Here is a 20,986-nt window from a genome sequence, read left to right as displayed (position 1 = left end):
AGTGCTAGAAGGGAGGAGGAAGGAGGAGGAGGAGACTGTGGGGTCCTTGGTGCTCTCTGAGCTGGGGGGTTTTCATGACCCAACTACGGAACATCATCAGTGCTAGAAGGGAGGGGTTTGTGTAGAAAAGGGTGGGTTTCTTACAGATGTTTTGTGAGCCAACTAGGGAACATAAGTTCTAGAAGGGAGGGGGGGTTTATGGAGAGGAGGAGGAGGAAGACTACTGTGGGGTCCTTGGCGGTCTCTGAGCTTGGTGGTTTTCTTGCAGACATCTCATGACCCAAACTAGGGAACACCATCAGTTAGCCTTACTAACACTGATGTTCCCTAGTTGGGTCATGAAATGTCTGCAAGAAAACCACCCAGCTCAGAGAGCCCCAAGGACCCCATTTGAAATGTCTGCCTCGCCTTCAGCTGCAGACTTACCTTTCTGTTCAGGTGAGTGATGGAGTTGATTTTCACCAGCCGGCGCTTCTTGTACCTGTAGATGGGACGGATCCGGGCCGCGACGCAGCTGTTGTCCAGGGCCGAGGCCACGGCAGGTAGGCTGTGGTTCGTCGGCGTGGGTTTCTTGAGGTGCTGCTCGGCGGCTGGGCCTTCTGCAGAGCTGCCACTGGTGGCGCAGGCACTCAAGCTAGGAGGGTGAAAGAGAAGAAATTGTCCCACTGGAGAAATATTCCGGATACAACTTAATGGGGATGTTGTTGTGTAGGAAGGAATTATAACCTTCCTGCCCCAAATATTGCAAAAGAAATCAGCAGGAAACGAGTAGCACAACTACAAGCGGTCCTCCAGTTATGACCGTTCAAAGGTCCCAACGGTCCCCACCATTTTATTGACTTTATCTTATGGGATAACTATCACAATACTCTGTTCATTATAAATTTATCAACTTAAATCTTGTAGGATAACTAACACAGTGATCTGTTTGTTGTAAATTTATCCACTTAAATATTGTAGGATAACTACCACAATAATCTGTTAATCATAAATTGTATTGCTGAAATCTTATGGGATAACTAACCAGTTGCTGATTCCATTGACTTGATGGGGGGACAGGCAGGCTTTGTGGGGCTCCGGAGACCCATTGATGGGGGCGCAGGAGGGATTTTGACAGACCAGGTTCCTTAAGGACTGGGCGAGGTGAGAATTCTAGAAGAGAAAAATGCAAAAATATATTTGGGTTCCGAAAACATGTTTTATTTCCCAGCGGTGCAAAAGCCAGAGGAGGGTAAGAATAAAAACAAATTAAATTAAATGAATAAAAAATTAAAACCATTAAAACAAAAGGAACAATTGAAAAACGCTCAACCCCATTTGCCATCTCAGCAGGGAACATTTCCCTGATTGGCGGCTTTCGAAGCCCTCTCTGCACAAAGCCCACCAAAGCCAAACAATTCCTGGCTGGGGGATTCTGGGAGTTGGAGTCCTCCCCTTTTAAAACATGTGTTCTGACCCAGCCTTAGCAGAAGCAAGAAACAGACTCCTTGTCACAAAAAAACCCTCTTTATTTACCTCTTGTGAGTTACAGTCAGGTCCAGAAATATTGGGACATTGACACAATTCTAACATCTTTGGCCCTATACACCACCACAATGGAGTTGGAATGAAACAAACAAACACAATGTGCTTTAACTGCAGACTGTCAGCTTTAATTTAAGGGTATGTACATCCAACTCAGGTGAACGGTGTAGGACTTACAGCAGTTTGCATATGTGCCTCCCACTTGTTAAGGGACCAAAAGTAATGGGACAGAATAATAATCATAAATCAAACTTTCCCTTCTTAATACTTGGTTGCAAATCCTTTGCAGTCAATCACAGCCTGAAGTCTGGAACGCATAGACATCACCAGATGCTGGGTTTCATCCCTGGTGATGCTCTGCCAGGTCTCTACTGCAACTGTCTTCAGTTCCTGCTTGTTCTTGGGGCATTTTCCCTTCAGTTTTGTCTTCAGCAAGTGAAATGCATGCTCAATGGGATTCAGGTCAGGTGATTGACTTGGCCATTGCATAACATTCCACTTCTGTCCCTTCAAAAACTCTTTGGTTGCTTTTGCAGTATGCTTTGGGTCAGTGTCCATCTGCACTGTGAAGCGCCATCCAATGAGTTCTGCAGCATTTGGCTGAATGTGAGCAGATAATATTGCCCAAAACACTTCAGAATTCATCCTGCTGCTTTTGTCAGCAGTCACATCATCAATAAATACAAGAGAACCAGTTCCATTGGCAGCCATACATGTCCACGCCATGACACTACCACCACCATGCTTCACTGATGAGGTGGTATGCTTAGAATCATGAGCAGTTCCTTTCCTTCTCCATCCTCTTCTCTTCCCATCACTCTGGTACAAGTTGATCTTGGTCTCATCTGTCCATAGGATCTTGTTCCAGAACTGTGAAGGCTTTGTTAGATGTTGTTTGGCAAACTCTAATCTGGCCTTCCTGTTTTTGAGGCTCACCAATGGTTTACATCTTGTGGTGAACCCTCTGTATTCACTCTGGTGAAGTCTTCTCTTGATTGTTGACTTTGACACACATACACCTACCCCCTGGAGAGTGTTCTTGATCTGGCCAACTGTTGTGAAGGGTGTTTTCTTCACCAGGGAAAGAATTCTTCGGTCATCCACCACACTTGTTTTCCGTGGTCTCCTGGGTCTTTTGGTGTTGCTGAGCTCACCGGTGCGTTCCTTCTTTTTGAGAATGTTCCAAACAGTTGTTTTGGCCACGCCTAATGTTCTTGCTATCTCTCTGATGGGTTTGTTTTGTTTCTTCAGCCTAATGATGGCTTGCTTCACTGATAGTGACAGCTCTTTGGATCTCATCTTGCGAGTTGACAGCAACGGATTCCAAATGCAAATAGCACACTTGAAATGAACTCTGGGCCTTTTATCTGCACATTGTAATTGGGGTAATGAGGGAATATCACACACCTGGCCATGGAACAGCTGAGAAGCCAATTGTCCCATTACTTTTGGTCCCTTAACAAGTGGGAGGCACATATGCAAACTGTTGTAAGTCCTACACCGTTCACCTGAGTTGGATGTACATACCCTCAAATTAAAGCTGACAGTCTGCAGTTAAAGCACATTGTGTTTGTTTCATTCCAACTCCATTGTGGTGGTGTATAGGGCCAAAGATGTTAGAATTGTGTCGATGTCCCAATATTTCTGGACCTGACTGTAATTGCATTCACCCACTGAAAAGTCCAGGCAATAGTCCTTCAAGGAGTTAACTGCAGTAACAGACCTTATCAGTTCCTTGCGTAATTGCAAGGCCGTGAGCTCCCAGCCCAAAGGCTGCAAATTAAGTTCTGGCAAGCAGCTTTTGTGGCACGAAACACAATGAGCAAAATCTTCAGAAATATAAACTGTTGTCTCCTACAACAACCACTCCCCTTTCCTTCTATTTATTCCCCAGCAGGGAGGGGCCATTCAGCATCCACGTGCGCTTTGCTTCCCGAGTCGACTCCTTGTCCTCTGTTGTTCACCTCTCCTAACTGCTCTGTGCATACATGCATCTGGAACAGGCCCCAGCAGTTCTTCCTCCTCACTCATATCAGCCTCCAAAGGCAGCTGCCTCTCCGGTGGCTGGGAAATGTTGGACGGCCTTGGCTCTATCTCAGTGTCCAACGCAGAGCATCCATCAGAGCCTTCCCCAGACTCAAGAACTGGCCCAAGTTCCTCCCCAACCTCCTCATTGTCTGAGTCTGCTGCCAGCTCTGCTGGCAGCTGATGGGCCACAACAGCATGCCGGCTGGGGAATTCTGGGACTTGAAGCCCACCCCTCTTAAAGCACGCTGGCTGGGGAATTTTGGAAGTTAAAGTCCACCCATCTTAAAGTGGCCAAGTTTGGATGGCCCGGATCTAAGATCTTCCCTTTCTTTTCACCCGCTCGATCAAAGAAATAAGGACTTTGACAACGCAGCTTTTCCAAAATTCCCCTTCAGGGTCAACCACTGCTCCTTGCCACTGGATACATCTGCTACAATACAAACCTGTTTTTCAGCATTTTGGAGGAGATAAGAAGGGATGCAAGGCGATATTCCACTGGGCACCTTCAGGTGGGGGGAGGAGGGTGGCAGTGCTGGGTTTTTCCTGGAGTTCATCACCCCTGCAGGTGAGGCCAGGCGACTCGGCGGCTTCAGCCCATCTTCCTGCTGGAGGCTGCCCAGGATAACTGGGCCCTGGGGAGGGGAAAAAAACAACCTTGTATTTAGAAGCTCTTGTTAAGGGTGGACAGATGTTAATCTCCAAGGCAGCGGATACTCAAACAAAAAACAACAAAACGGGGCATTTGTCCTGCCTGAGGTAGGATGGTGCAACGCTCATAATTCTGGAGATTACACCAAAGTTTACTGATTCTAGATGGTGACTTCATGAACGAAACGCTTTTTGAGGGAGGCTCAGAGGTCTGCCCTGTCCCTGCTTTGATATAGCCAGCTTGGCCTAAGGTGGGACTAGAACTCACCGTCGCCTGGTGATTGGCCCAAAGTCGCCCAGCCAGCTTTCATGCCTAAGGCGACACTAGAAGTCAACATCTCCTGCTGATTGACCCAAAATCACTCAAGTAGCTTTCATCCCTAACCTAAGGTGGTACTAGAATTCACCCTCTCCTGGTGATTTGCCCAAAGTCACCCAACCAGCATGCTTTAAGAGGGTCGTAAGTGTGAAACACCCTCAAAAGGTCGCAAAAGGGGATCATGTGACCCCGGGTTACTTTGACCATCGTAAGTATGAACCAGTTGCCAGGCCTCTGAATTTAGATTACATGCTACAAAGGTCGTGTGAAAAAACGGTCTTTTTCCAGTGCCATCGTAACTTGGAGCGGTCACCCAAGGAATAGTTGTAAGTCGAGGACTCCCTGTGCTGCCAGATGTGTACAAAAGTGACATGTTTGTGATAAAACCTTTACAAAACTTTCCCTCAAGTCTAGTTGCAGATAAGAGACTCCCCAGCCTTTGACCTTCCCTGGGTTGCAAATCTGTTTTATTAACCTCAAGTCAATAAAATTCTCATTTTTTTCCCCGTTTTAATTCACCAATGTTCAAAGCCAAACTCAGAGGCTCTGTTCCTACGAACGAATGCCGGCTCCGAGAACACACAAAAGCTGCGTTTGCTCACACGCAGGGTGTGTCGGTGAATATCAATGAATGTGATCCAGATTGCACAACATACGAAGATGCTGTTGTGATGCCCGGAGCCAGCTAAGCCTCAAAACTACTTAATTCTAGTTTGGCCTGAGCAAACACAGACAAGAGGAAAAAAAAAATTCAAAAAAAGAAATGAATCTAAGCCACCATCTTCGATTTGAAGTAATAAACAATTGGCGTAAAATAAGGCACGTAATAATGGGACACGGTGGCTCAGTGGCTAAGACAGTGAGCTTGTCTATCGAAAGGTTGGCAGTTCAGCAGTTCGAATCCCTAGTGCCGCATAAAAGGGTGAGCTCCCGTTACTTGTCCCAGCTTCTGCCAACCTAGCAGTTCGAAAGCACATAAAAAATGCAAGTAGAAAAATAGGGACCACCTTTGGTGGGAAGGTAACAGAGTTCTGTGCACCCTTGACATTTAGTCATGCCTGCCACATGACCACGGAGAGGTCTTCGGACAGCGCTGGCTCTTCGGCTTTGAAACGGAGATGAGCACTGCCCCCTAGATTCGGGAACGACTAGCACATATGTGCGAGGGGAACCTTTACCGTCGTGTTAATTATTTGGTCTGAATAAATGGCACAGGCTTTAGAAAATTCATTGGCATACTGATAAAATGTTTTCTCTTCTATGTTTTAACTTTTATCAGTGTGTGGTGTGCCGTTTATTTGTATTGTGTATTGTACTTGTATATTCCAGTGGATTGTGGCAGTAGATTCACAGCAGCTTACAAAATAATTGGTGGAGGTGGGGGGGGGACGGGACCCACCCATGTTAAATAGAAATAATGAATTAGGGTTGCTTGGTGCTCTCTGAGCTTGGTGGTTTTCTTGCAGACGTTTCATGACCCAACTAGGGAACGTCATCAGTGCTGGGACTGTACATATAAACAGAGAGCAAACCCCACACTTCCTCTTGCACTGATGATGTGACCTAGTTGGGATGTGAGCTTTGCCCAATTTTATGACCTTTCTGAGTGCATCTCTACATATTGTGAAGTCAGTCATTAAGTGAACCCAGCTTCCACGTTGGAAGGCCGCCCCCAAAGGGGAATCCCCTGACCCCGGGACAGTGCGACCCTCGTAAAGGCAAGCCAGTCTGCATTTTGAGCACTATGACCCCTGGGGGGGGGGGGGGAAGAATGTTGCAATGGTTCACAAAAGCTGTCACAGGTCCCTGTTTTTTTCCAGCGCCGTGGTAAACTTTCGAACGGTCACTAAACTAACTGGATTTTGATATGGGCGTACAAAGATGCTTCCGGAAAGGAAGCTTGCCCTACCTTGTTGGCACGGAGCTGCTTGTAAACGTCGGTCTGCTGCCTTATCCGATACTCCAGGTCCAACACCTGAGCTTGTAACCACGTCCAGCGACAGATGATGGCCGATCTCTCCATTGCCCATTGGTGCTGCGCCAGCCGGCGCCTGAAAACAGAAACATTGGCACATGGGTGTTAGCGTTCTTCACACTAAGAGACACAAGGTTTTAAAACCATTCATACATACATACAGTATATGACAGAAATGAGTACACCCCCTCACATTTTGTAAATATTTAAGTATATCTTTTCATGTGACAACACTGAAGAAATGACACTTGGCTACAATGAAAAGTAGTGAGTATACAGCTTGTATAACAGTGTAAATGTGCTGTCCCCTCACACAGCACACAACCATTAATGTCTAAACTGGTGGCAACAAAAGTGAGTACACTCCTAAGTGATAATGTCCAAATGGGGCCCAAGTAGCCGTTTTCTCTCCCTGGTGTCATGTGACTCATTAGTGGTACAAGGTCTCAGGTGTGAAGGGGAGCAGGTGTGTTAAATTTGGTGTTACTGCTCTCTCTCTCATACTGGTTACTGGAATTTCAACATGGCACCTCATGGCAATGAATTGTTGCTCTACATAAAGATGGTCTAGGCCCGTGATGACGAACCTATGGCACGCGTTGCCTGACACGCACGGCGGTGCCCATTCCTCTTCCGGGTTTCCGGCGCACACATGCACATCAGCCAGCTAGTCTTCTGGTTACTGGTGCACATGTGCGTGCGCCGATCAGCAGGCCTTCACGCATGCGGCTGTGCCAGAAACCAGCAGATCAGCTGGCTACCTGATCGTCCCACACGCATGCTCGCCAGTAACCAGAAGACTAGGTGGCCGATGCGCGTGCGTGCACTAGAAACCAGAAGTTTATTTCCTGGCACGCGCATGCCCACTGGGTAGCTTCTCTTAGCGCGCATGCGCACCGCCCATGCCATTGACAGCCGCTGCCTGGGATCCACATTGGAGGCCGTTCGCGCCGGCAAAGCAGCGCTGCCTCTTTGCCTGCGCTGCTGCCTCTGCTCGGGGTTTGCCTTATGGGGTTGGGTGGGGAGAAAGAGGGGGATGCTCTTTGCAGAGGAAGCAGCGGCTCCTCCTGCTCCTCCCCCTGCCAGCCTCACTGTAAATCTCAGGGTTTGCCCTGGGGGTGGGAAGGTCCTGGTTGAGGGGGACGTCCATGGTGCCAGTGACTGCAGCCACGCTCCAGAGAAGCCCTGTTGGAGTGCCGATCAGTTGTGTGCAAGGCGGTGGCCGGTGCAATAGAAGCGGGATGCCAGACGCTCAGCTTTGCAGCCCCGTGGGGCCGGGGCTTGCCTACATAACTTTGCCGCCGCCACTGACTCTTTGCTGGCACAAACAGCCTTCTGCCGCTGCCTCTTTGCCGGCAAAGTTATGTAGGCAAGCCCTGCGCCCCAGCGGCGCAGACCATGCCAGAAATTGCCTGACTGGCTCCAACGGGGCTTCTCCGGAGCGTGGCTGCAGTCACTGGCACCACAGACATTTCCCTCCCCCAGGACCTTTCTCCCCCCATAAGGCAAACCCCGAGATTTACGGTGAAGCTGGCAGGGGGAGGAGGCAGCAGCACAGGCAAAAAGCACCCGGAAGCAGCCGGTGGAGCTCAATATTAATTAACCATCTCGGAGAGATCTTGCCTGTTGCAATTTTTCAAGCCAAAGGCACTTAGGAGGCGCATGTGCACCCAGGAAGGGAAAAGGTGGCATGGAGAAAGGGGCGGAGCAATTGCCGTTGTCCCCCTCCCCTCTTTCCAGAAAACAGCCTCCCGCTTCTTTCTCTTCTCTGGACCTACGTCACCAGGTGGACGGCTCAAGTTCAGGCAGCTTGCAAACGCCGCGACCAAGCGCCGCCACCTTCCTGGTCCCTTTCTCGGAGATTCCCACTCGGGGTTGGGAAGAAGAGGCAAGCGGGCTTTTTAGGGAGTTATCCTAACCTGGCAGCGGCTGAGAGGTTGCCCGTCTCCTCCAATGGAATGGGAGGGAGAACTCCCAATCCCTTTCCCAAGTAGCTGAAGAGAGCATGTGATTCATAGTGCTTGAAATATTTTACTGTAATAGCTTGGGGATGGCTTTGGCTCCCTCTTTTCGGCCTCCCCCCCCCATTGAGTGGGACAAACTTGTTTGGGGAATGAGGATCCAGAGCGGCTCACCACTTCAAGGTTGGGTGCTGATCTTCTCCCGTTAGGAGAGAGCCAAAGCCATCCCCGTTTTTGGTCCCAAGAGGCTTCAGGGAGGCCTGCTAGCACCAAAACAGGGTAGGGGTGGGGGGGTGGTCGTGCGCGCATGCGCTGGGGTGGTGTAGGCGCATGCACGGGGGCGGGGCGCACAGGGGGTGCATTGCATTATGGGTGTGGGCACACGTGCACGCGACACCCCCCACACTCCCCTTGCTTTTGGCACGCAACACCAAAAAGGTTAGCCATCACTGGTCTAGGCTATAAGAAGATTGCCAAGACCAGTGGTTCTCAACCTTCCTAATGCCGCGACCCTTTAATACACTTCCTCATGTTGTGGTGACCCCCAACCATAAAATTATTTTCATTGCTACTTCATAACTGTAATTTTGCTACTGTTATGAATCGTAATGTAAATATCTGATATGCTGGATGTATTTTTATTGTTACAAATTGAACATAATTAAAGCATAGTGATTAATCACAAAAACAATATGTAATTATATATTGTGAAATATTTATTTCTAATTACAAATAAATGAAATTTTGTCTTGAAGCATGGTGTAGTATGGATAACAGTTTTAATACAACAACAGTAAACTACATTGGTACATTTTGTAACAGTATGCATAAAAAGCCAACGTCAGTGCGAAGGTTGAGATTGCTTCTTTCTCACCAGATCAGAAATTCTCGGGGCAGTCTTTGCAAGAGCACAACGAAGATCATCTTCCACAAGTCTACTTCTGTATTTAGACTTGATAACCAACAAGCTAGAAAACCCTATTTCGCAAAGATATGTTGTTGGAAATGGAAGAAGGTGCAACACAGTCTCAGACAGAACAGGATATGACTGCAAACACTTGATCCAGAATTTTGTAACTGGCATTGTAGCGAAATCAATTCTCGCTGCATCGTTGTTAATAAAGTTCAATGAACTCCTCTTGTGCTGTCTCATGAACATCTTCAACTTTGACTGTGAATGGGCTTCTGGCAAGTGCAAATGGGGTGTCAGGTAGATTTGGAAAGTACGATGAAACTTCGTCTTCAAGCATGTGCAAGTGTTTTTTCACAGAAATTATCATTGTAATCTTTTTGTCTGGTTCAATGTCATGTTCCTCAAAGAAAGCAGATAAGGTAGGCAACATGTAAATTTTATTTTCATCCAATTTTTTTTTGCCAAAGCTGAAGTTTCATTTGGAATGCTCGGATCTTTTCAGACAAATCGAGGCATGTTGTATCTGGTCCTTGCAGTGATAAATTTAATTCATTCAAGATGGCAAAGATATCAACCAAGCAAGCTATTTTCTGCAGTTCACTTTTATCGCTGAAAAGTGCTTCGAACTGTGGTCTTGCTTTCTGATTAAAAAACATTTTGAGTTCATCACGAAGCTCAAAAACACTTTTTAAAACTTTTCCTCTCGACAACCATCTCACTTCAGTGTGAAATAGCAGAGCATTGTTCGGCGCATCCAACTCGTTGCACAGTTGCGAAAAAAGCCAACTGTTTAAAGAGCTCGCCTTTACAAAATTGACAGAACTTATGACACTTTTCATTACTTCTTGTAACTCTTGTGGCAGCGTCTTCGTTGCTAATATTTGCCGATGAATCATACAGTGAGTTCTGATGACTTTTGGTGACTCATTCAGTACCAAACGTTGAAATCCAGATCAACATCCTAGCATAGCTGGAGCACCATCTGTGCAAACACCACAAACTTTTTCCCAAGAGATCTTATGCTCTTTCAGAAATGAACCAACTGTGTCAAATACATCACGTGCAGTAGTTGTCGTTTCAAGAGGTTTGCAAAAAAGAAACTCATCTTTAAAGTTGCCATCATTAATATACCTCACGCAAACCAGTAACTGTGAACAGTTTGCAACGTCTGTAGATTCATCAAGCTGGATACTAAATATTGGAAGTGGAGCAGATTTAATTTCCTGGATTACCTGATCAAGAATATCAGCAGACTGATCTGTTCCCGTCCACACACACACACAAACACAGCCAGCCAAGGGTTAAGGAAACACTTTGGCACACACCCAGGTCTTATCTCCAACTTGGCAGCGATTTACACACCGTCTGCCAAATGCGTTTATTTCCACAAAACAGAAAGATAAGATACTTAGCGTACAAAAAGTCCAATCAGAATAATATTTCTCTCAGCAGTTCCGGACGAGGCTTTAGTGACTATCCAAGGTTTGCTTTGTTCGTCACAGGGATCACTGGCCACCACCCTCTATTATATAGTCTCTGGGGTGTGGTCCAGTGACTCAGTTCTAATCCCTAGCACGCCTCCTGAGCTGCTGCAATCGTTTATCACGCCTTCGGAGGCGTGCGTCCAGGAATGATGTTTCTCCTCTGCTCTCATCCGAGCCACCTGTCTCCCTGCTAATCTCCTCTCCCTCGGCCGGCACCTGAGACAGTGCCAGAGGGGAGGGGCCTGGAGAGGGAGGCCTGGCTGACTCCTCTTCCTCATGCTCGGAGCTTTCTTCCTCCGATGGGACAGGCTCAGAGGGCGGGGCCACAACACAGACATGTCATCTATTCTTCTGCGGACAGTGTCGTTAGATAAGGAAATTGGACTCAATTTCTTAACAAATTAATCTCCGATCATAACTTGAACAATGTCTTTGGCCGCTGGCAACAGTAAATCCTCAGCAATGGTGTGAGGTTTCATAGCTCTGGCGATTCTGTGTGCCACCAAACATGAAGCTTCAACAGCTGCTACGTTTTGTTTGTAGTACTTGCCACCAGTGTCAAGTCTAGCTTTCTTGAGTCCTTCAGCTTTGCTTCTAAAATAGTTGATATCCTTGCCGGCAAAGCTCGGATGCTTGCTATCAAAATGGCGTTTTATTTTGTTTGGCTTCATAGATTCGGCTGATAGAACTTCACAACAAATAACACATTGCAGTTTCTCAATTCCTGCTGTAATTATTGAGGTAAACCCATACTGTAAAAAATCCTCACTATATTTTCTTTTCTTAACTTTCTTCTCTACATGTTCCATTGTCATGGGATGGTTTGCTAAGGAAAATAATATTTAACAATAGCTTTAATAATGCAAAAGTTGATACATGGCATAGTTCTTCCTTAACTTGCACATGACTGTTAGAACCAGGAGAGATCATGGATTGAGTACAATGTGAAACTCACTTAACAATGCTCTTGCTTAGCAACCAAAATGTTGGGCTCAATTCTGGTCATAAATCAAGGACTTTCTCTCCCTTCCTCTCTCTCTTTCTCTTTTTTTCTTTTTCTTTCATTCTTTCCTTTTTATTTATTTATTTATTTATTTATTGCGATTTATATGCCGCCTTTCTCCCTAGGGACTCAAGGCGGCTTACACAATGACAACTTCAATACAAATCACAATACAATACCAAATTAAAATCAGTAACCCAATTAAAAACGATTTAAAATTATACCAGTGTACCCCCAACCGGATCAGTTTAATTGGCGGAAGAGCCACGTCTTCAGCTCGCGACGGAAGGAAAGAAGGTCGGGGGCTGTCCTGAGCTCAGTGGGCAATCCATTCCAGAGGGTCGGGGCTCCCACAGAGAACGCCCTCCCCCTGGGGGTCGTCAGCCGACATTGTTTGGCCGACGGCACCCTGAGGAGGCCGACTCTGTGAGAGCGCACAGGACGATGGGAGAACGGCTGGAGATGGTCCTGCAAGTACCCCGGGCCTAAGCCATGAAGGGCTTTATAGGTAAGCACCAGCACCTTGAAATGTATCCGGAGTGCCACCGGTAGCCAGTGCAGCTCACGCAGGAGAGGTGTTACACGGGAGTATCTAGACGCCCCCGTAACTACCCGCGCGGCTGCACTTTGGACTAGCTGAAGCCTCCGGACACATCCCAAGGGCAGCCCCATGTAGAGGGTGTTACAGTAGTCCAACCTAGAGGTAACAAGGGCGTGAGTGACCGTGGCGAGGGCATCCCGGTCTAGGAACGGGCGCAACTGGCGCACAAGACGGACCTGTGCGAAGGCCCCCCTGGTTACGGCCGTCAGATGGTCATCTAAAGACAGCCGAGAATCCAGGAGGACACCCAAGTTGCGGACCCTGTCGGAGGGAGCAAGGGTTTCACCTCCGATCATTAAGGATGGAACCTCCAGATCCCGGGATGCCGGCATCCACAGCCACTCAGTCTTGGAAGGGTTGAGTCTAAGCCTGTTCCTCCCCATCCAAACCCGCACCGCTTCCAGGCAGTGGGACATCACGGAAAGGGCATCCCTAGGGTGGTCAGGGGTGGAGATGTAAAGCTGGGTATCATCAGCATATTGATGATACCTCACCCCAAAACCACGGATGATCTCACCCAGCGGTTTCATATAGATATTAAAGAGCAGAGGGGAGAGAACCGATCCCTGAGGCACCCCACAAGTGAGAGGCCTCTGGGAGGATCCCTGACCCCCCGCCCAAACAGACTGTAGACGGCCCGAGAGATAGGAGGAGAACCACTGTAAAACAGTGCCTCCTAACCCTATCCCCCTGAGCCGCTGCAGCAGGATACCATGGTCGATGGTATCGAATGCCGCTGAGAGGTCAAGAAGGACCAGGATGGAGGAGCAACCCCCATCCCTGGCCCGCCAGAGATCATTTACTAGGGCGACCAATGCCGTTTCCGTGCTGTGGCCACGCCTGAAACCAGATTGGTAAGGATCCAGGTAGTCAGTTTCCTCCAGGAATTGAGGGAATTGCTGTGCCACCACGGACTCAACAACCTTAGCTAAAAAGCGAAGGTTGGAGACTGGACGGTAGTTGTTAAGTACGTCAGGATCCAGGTTAGGCTTCTTAAGGAGGGGTCGAACCACCGCCTCTTTAAGCGCAGTGGGAAAGACCCCTTCCTTTAGTGAAGCGTTGACAATAGCCTGGATCCAGTCTCCAGTCACCTCCCGGGCTGCCGAAACAAGCCAGGAGGGACAAGGGTCCAGTAAACATGTGGAAGACCCCAACCTACCCATAATCCTGTCCTGTCCTGTTTTCTCTCTTTCCCTTCCTCTTTCGCTCTTTCTCTCTCTCTCTCTCCCTTCCTTTCCTGCTTTCTCTCCTGCACCCAAAACAGGAGCTTCAGGCTGTGGCAGGCAGAGGCAGGGATTGAAACGGGAGCTTCAGGGGGCACTCCCCGAAACTTCTCCTGCGCAGCTTTTGCCGCTGCAGGCATTGGCGGTGCAGCGGCAGCAGGGAATCCCTGAACTCACTCACCAAAAGATTTTCGGTGCGGCTTTCACTGCTGCAGGCATCGGCGGCATGGTGGCAGCAGGGAATCCCTGAACTCACTCACCAAAAGATTTTCGGTGCAGCTTTTGCCACTGCAGGCATTGGCGGTGCGGTGGCGGCAGGGAATCCCTGAACTCATTCACCCAAACTTTTTCTGTTGGGCTCTTGCAGCTGCAGGTATCGGCGGCGGCAGCAGCAGCAGGGAGTCCCTAAACTCCCCAGGACTTTTCCTGCACTAGAAACTTTTCTAGTCACGTGCACGCACACCCACACGCACGCAACCTCTCTCCGCTCTCTTTGCTAAAGCGTGGGGCACCGCGTTGCACGCTGGGATACGCAGCCCTCCAACAGAGGCAGAGGGTGAGGGTGAGTGAAGGCGTGGGGGGGTTGAGAGAGGGCTTTGGCGACCCCTGTGAAATGGCCGTTCAACCCCCAAAGGGGTCGCAACCCCCAGGTTGAGAACCGCTGGCCAAGACCCTGAAACTGAGCTACAGCACGGTGGCCAAGACCATACAGCTGTTTAACAGGACAGGTTCCACTCAGAACAGGCCTCGCCATGGTCGACCAAAGAAGTTGAGTGCCCGTGCTCAGCATCATATCGAGATTGGCTTTGGGAAATAGACGTATGAGTGCTGCCAGCATTGCTGCAGAAGTTGAAGGGGTGGGGGGTCAGCCTGTCGGTGCTCAGACCATACGTCGCACCAAATTGGTCTGCAGGGCTGTCGTCCCAGAAGAAAACCTCTTCTAAAGATGATGCACAAGCAAGCCCTCAAATGGTTTGCTGCAGACAAGCAGACTAAGGACATGGATTTCTGGAACCATGTCCTGTGGTCCGATGAGACCAAGATAAACTTATTTGGTTCAGATGGTGTCAAGAGTGTGTGGCAGCAACCAGGGGAGGAGTACAAAGACAAGTGGTGGTGGGAATGTCATGGTCTGGGGCTGCATGAGTGCTGCCGGCACTGGGGAGCTACAGTTCATTGAGGGAACAATTAATGCCAACATGTACTGTGACATACTGAAGCAGAGCATGATCCCCTCCCTTCAGAGACTGGGCTGCAGGGCAGTATTTCAGAGAAGTCTGGTCGCAAGGAAAGGAAAGATTGTAAGTTTGCATCGAAAGGTGTGGTTTAGACAGACTGATGGGGGTGGGGGAATACAGGAATTGTAGCTATAAACTGAGTGGGAATTGAAGGGTGATATAATTAGGATTTTTTAAAAAGGCAATTATATTTTAGGCTGCCTCACCCATGAAGTACAAGCACTGAGGATGTTGCCTACTCGAGTCATAAAAGGTTTGCAAAAAGGAAAAAACCAGCCAAGCTAAGAGAGCAGCAAGGACCTCACAGTTCTCCTCCTCTATGCAAACACCACTGCCTGCTAGCACTGATGATGTTCCCTAGTAGGGTCATGAAAGGTCTGCATCAAAAAAGCCAAGCTTAGAGAGCACCCAGGACTCCTCCTCCTCTTCCCACAAACTACACCCTGTTCTAACACTGAAGATATTACCTAGTTGGGTCCTGAAAGGTCTGCAAAAAAGCACCCAGCTCAGAGAGCATGAAAGACTTCACATTCCTCCTCCTCCACTCCACAATCCTACCTCCCTTGTAGCACTGATGCTGTTACCTAGTTGGGTCATGAAATATCTGCAAGAAAACCATCAAGCTCAGAGAGCACCAAGGACACCATTCTCCTCCTTTCCCCAAATCCCACACCCTTCTATAGCACTGAAGATGTTACTTTGCTGCGTCATAAAATGTCTGCAAGAATATAATCAAGCTCTGGCATCAAGGCCCCACAGTCATCATTCTCCTCTTCCTCCTCCGCTCTGCACACCCTCCTCCCTTCCAGCACTGATAATGTTCCCTAGTTGGGTCATGAAACGTCTGCAAGAAAACCACCCAGCTCAGAGAGCACCAAGGAGCCCACCGTTCAGACCAGCCCTCAAGTTCAGATAGTCCACACTTAACCACCCTGTGAAGTTTTGACGACACTAAACAAACCCTAAGCTTAACCACTGTTTACACAACCGGTGTGGTATCCCCATGGTCACACGATCAAAATTCAGACGCTGGTCTAAAGATAAATTGTGTCCGATTCTAGAACATGATATTTATCTTGGTTTCTCGGCCGAGGAAGGCAGGATTGTCCGAAGACGCTTCGGTGGTCATCTGGCCAACATGACTCTAGATAACATGGATTATATGCCATGTTGGCCACCTTCCCACTGAAGTGGAACCTGTTTATCTACTAGCCTTTTGTAGGGTGGGGGCTACTGTTTTATTCATTTATTATTTTATTTTATTATTTTTTTATATAACATTTTTATATTCAAATAAGCTGCCTTTAGTCCCCATGGGCGACTTTTCTAAATTTTCTAAAATAAATAAATAAAAATTTTCATGCTTTCGAATGGCTGGGTGGGCAGGAGCTGGAGCCAGAGACGAGAGCTCACCCTTTTGCGGAGAGCTCGGGTTTTGAACTGCCAACCTTCCGCTTGTTGGCATGTCTTTATGACGATTGAAGCGTCCCACTTAAGCAACCGGCATGTAATATGGGGTAGTCCCTGACTTACACAACAGTTCATTTACCGACCATTCAAAGTTACAACGGCCTGGGAAAAAAGGGACTTAGGACTGTCACTCGCACTTACAACCTACGTAAGCATCCCTGCAATCATGTGATCCAAATTCAGACGCTTGGCCAATTCATATTTATGACATGATCAAAATTCAGACACTTGGCCACTGACTCGTATTTACGACATGATCAAAATTCAGACACTTGGCCACCGACTCGTATTTACAATGGTTGTGGTATCCAGGGGTTACAGGATTCCCCTTTGACAACCTTCCAATGAGCAAAGTCAAGGGGGGAAAGCCAATTTCGCTTAAAAACCATGCAACTGATTTACCAACTGCGATTCACTTAACCACCATGGTAAGGAAAGTCGTAAAACAGGGCAAAACTCCCTCCACATGTATTTCACTTAGCAACAGAAAATTTGGGGGCTCAATTCTGGTCGTAATTCGAGGATGACCTGTAACGGCTCACTGAGGGCTGTTCTTTGCCATTTCAGGTTACAGAAACACAAGTACACACACACGCAATCAAATGGTCTATAATGAGGGTTGCAGCATCCCAGGGTCACATGATCCCCTTTTGCGACCCACTGAGAAGCAAAGTCAATTGGGGGGAAGCCGGATTCACTTAACAACCATGCAACTAATTTAACTACAGGGATTCATTGAACAACTGGCAAGAAAGGTACTCACAAACACTTAGCCCTGGAAGTTTTGGGCTCAACTGTGGTCATAAGTCGAGGACCAGGTATGATTCAGTCCTAGTACCGTACTGCCACAACGTTTGAGTCGTGGTCACTGTGCAGGTTGGTGAAAAAGGCAAAAGATGGAGGGGAGGGGAGAGATAGATGGGCAGGGCTGTTCAAGAATAGGAAACCCTTCACTTGTTAGGAGCTGGGTAGGAATGGCTTGGATCGAGGTGGGGCCTCACTTAACAACCAGTGTGATTCAGTTAATAACAGCAATAGGGACTGCCGGGCTCGGCATAAGTAAGCGATGTGACCCTTTACTTGAATTTAAGTGATAGTGAGAGGAACCAGCTTCAGAGAATGGCAAAAAACTGAACCCATAAATGTACAAGGAAAGGGATCCGGGTTCTAGAGGAGGTGGTACGACATTCTTCCGAGGTAGTCCTCGACTTGCAGCCATTCATTTAGTGACCATTCAAAGATCCAACGGCACAGAAACAAGGAACTCACAACCGTTTTTCACACTTGCATCTCTGCGGTCACGTGACCTAAATTCAAGAGTCGTATTTACGATGGTTGCGGCGTTCCCGGGCTCACAATTCCCTCTTTTGCGACACACAAAAGTCAACAGAGAAGCCGGATGTGCTTCACACAACTGCGCAGCCATCCAAGTGCGATTCGCTTAATGACGGGGGCAAGGAAGTTCATCACACGGAGCAAAACTCACTTAAACGTCTTGTTCAGTGACAGAAACTCAGGGCTCCATTGGCGTCGTAACTCGAGGACTACCTATAATTTCTCAGAGGGCTGTTCTTTGCCATTTCAGGCTGCAGAAACACAAACCCCCCCCCCCCACACACACTATGAAGTTAGAGGAAGCCAGATTCCAGTGGCATGCTGGGAAAAACACTCCCTCCCCCAGATAGTCCTCGGCTTACAACCACAATTCAACCAGACATTTCTGCGGCGAAGCCAGAGTGTTCAGCCAGCCTTGTCCCATCTTATGACTTTCTTTGCCCCGGTCATTAAGTGATTTTGCATGCCAGAAGGGGATGATGAATTGACCTCGGGACATGGCAACTGTTGTAAGTACACGCCAGTGGCCAAGTGCCTGAATTTTAATTACATGACCACGGGGAAGCAGCAACGGTCGTAGGCGTGAAAACGGTCCCAAGTCCCTTTGTCGGCATTGTAACTTTGAATGGTCACTAAAGGGACAGTTGTAGCAAAAATTATGGTCAATAGAGATCTTACAGAAAAAGTCGATATAAACAAAGGGGTTAGACAAGGCTGTCCATTGTCCCCCCTCCTTTCATCCTTTCATTGGAAATATTATTGGCACAGGTAAGGGGAAATAAGGAAATAAAAGGGTTAAAAATTAAAAGAGAAGAATACAAAACACAGGCCTTTGCAGACAACATGACATCTATATTAGAGGATCCTTTGGAAACAACACTCCTACTACAAATAGAGAAATTTGGAATAGTAGCAGGCCTGAAAATAAATAAAAACAAAACAAAGATAATTACCAAGAATCTCACGCAAGGCCAAAACAAAAAATTAGAGGAAAAACTAGGAATTCAAATTGTCAAAAAAGCAAAGTACCTGGGCATTTGGCTCATGGCAAGAACATCTTCAATAAAGGAAGACAACTACTCAAAATTATTGCAACGAATTCAAAAAGTTTTAGAAAATTGGGCAAAACTACAAATTTCTTTGATTGGGAGAATCGCCACGATAAAGATGAATATCTTACCTAAAATTTTATATTTGTTCCAAACAGTACCTATAAAATTGGGGAAAACCTTTTTTGACAAATCGAATACAATTATTAGTAAATTCATATGGCTAGGGAAAAAAGCCAAGAATTAAAATTAAAATGTTACAAGATGCCAGAAGGGTGGCTTTGGCCTTCCAGACTGGGAACTGTACCATCAGGCAGCAGTAATGTCATGGCTCAGGGAATGGATAAATCTAAAGAATGGAAGAATTTTAACAATTGAGGGCCATGACTTGCAGAAAGGTTGGCATGCCTTTATTTGGGATGGAAAAGACAAAGCCCACAAGTATTTCCAGAGGCATCAAGTGAGGGAAGTACTATTAGAAACTTGGATGAAAATTAAAAGGAACTTTTATCAAAAAATCCCAAGATGGGTGTCGACAATGGAAGCCTTGGTCTACCCTAATTTAATTGATCTTAACAAAATAGTAACATATAAGGAACTGTTAGATGGATTAGGGAATTTGAAATCTAGACAAAAATTATTGGATGAAGGAATTAAAATTGGTGGCCCTATTTACAAATACAAAAAAAATATAAAAAAGATTTAGAAGCATATGGATTTCAAACTGACCAACAAGAAATGAACAAAATATTAACTGGGACCGATGAGAAAATAATTACTAAAATATATAAATGCCTCCTTCAATTCAAAATGGAGGAGGAAACGGTAAAGGAAACTATGATAATTTGGGCAAAAAACTTTGGGTATCATATTGAATTATAGTATTGGGAAAAAGTATGGGGAACAAATTATAAAATGACGTTGTCGACCGCCTATAAAATATTTACAAAATGTTTTATAGGTGGCATTTACCCCCGCCGAGATTGGCCAAGATATCCCAAAAAAATGCACCAAATTGCTGGAAATGCAATCATCAACATGGGACATATTTCCACATGTGGTGGACATGCCCAAAGCAAAGGCATATTGGTTAAAAATCCAAAAATAGTTAGAGGAAATGACAGGGGGAAAAATTGCTATGAAACCCGAACTATTTTTATTGGCAATTATAAGAGAGATGATTAGGAAAGAAATTTATTACCTTATACTGCACATAATTACAGCCGCCAGAATTTCATTTGCACAAAATTGGAAACAAAAGATTTGCTCCATCAAATACAATGATCATAAAAAAGGTGCTAGAATGTGCAGAAGCAGATAAATTAACAATGGAATTAAAAGACCAAGAGGAAACGATTTATTATGAGACATGGAATAGATGGTATAACTGGTTGGAGAAACAATCCAAAATTAATGTATAAATGTATAAATGTAAGAGAAGATTGTGTAATAGATAGGTATAAATTGTAGTGAATATAGAAATTAGTAATACATAAAATGTATGTGTATATAGTTGGTTATAGATATTATTACAGATGCCGGTATCGGAAAGCTGTAAAAATGTAACAAGAATGTTAAAGATGTAAATGTTGAATAAAAATTATCTAAAAATAAATAAATAAAGGGACAGTTGTAAGTTGGGGACTTCCTGCAGTGACTCAATTCCCCACCTACCCACGTCCGAGCAGTTTCTGGACTGTTTGTACTTAAGAACAATTCCCCAAAATATATCAAAGTATATAAAGGATCCATTGGTGGATAGATGCCAAGGCTACAACAGAGGGAAGGTGGAAAGTGAATTTTTAATTCTGTTTTTCCTCCAAGTTGCAAAGCTCAAGGAGGATATCCGGGTCCTTCTCGCTCAGGATTATTGTACGCCAGGCTAAGAGTAATCAAGGAGAGTCTCTGAAGCTCAGGGTTGAAATGAGGGGGTCCTGAGCTGGAATTTTTTCTTTCAGACGTTTCAGGACCCAACTAGGGAACGTCATCAGGGCTAAAAGGGTTTTTTTTTTGAAAAGTTTTTTTTTTATTTTTTTAAAACAGAAACATAAAACACATCTTTTCCAAAACGAAGCATTGATCCGGTCACAAATTAGTACAAATCACTAACAAATCTTAACTTCCAATTAACACAACTTAATATTTTACTGAGTTATTTCCCTAAATTCTATCAATTTAACTATGCCATTATCCCAAAAACCCGTTACTTAAATCT

At 46.3% G+C, this 20,986-nt stretch overlaps 1 protein-coding gene across 3 annotated transcripts in view; it reads right to left on the bottom strand.

Annotated features, from left to right (window-relative positions):
* The window catches only part of LOC139317438 (KAT8 regulatory NSL complex subunit 1-like), a 58,089-nt gene that overhangs the window by 27,026 nt on the left and 10,077 nt on the right, over nt 1-20,986 (bottom strand). For all 3 annotated transcript variants that reach the window (XM_070944497.1, XM_070944498.1, XM_070944499.1), the window contains exons 2-5: nt 6,429-6,570; nt 3,996-4,184; nt 1,025-1,152; nt 427-634 (exon numbers count right to left, since the gene is read on the bottom strand). In XM_070944497.1, the coding sequence (XP_070800598.1) occupies nt 427-634; nt 1,025-1,152; nt 3,996-4,184; nt 6,429-6,570 (667 nt within the window). The remainder of the gene's footprint in view (nt 1-426; nt 635-1,024; nt 1,153-3,995; nt 4,185-6,428; nt 6,571-20,986) is intronic.

The sequence above is a fragment of the Pituophis catenifer genome, unplaced genomic scaffold, assembly GCF_029215685.1.
Source record: "Pituophis catenifer annectens isolate HBS135680 unplaced genomic scaffold, rPitCat1.0.hap2 SCAF_5, whole genome shotgun sequence".
Taxonomy (NCBI): domain Eukaryota; kingdom Metazoa; phylum Chordata; class Lepidosauria; order Squamata; family Colubridae; genus Pituophis; species Pituophis catenifer.
This window is presented reverse-complemented; position numbering and strand designations above follow the sequence as displayed.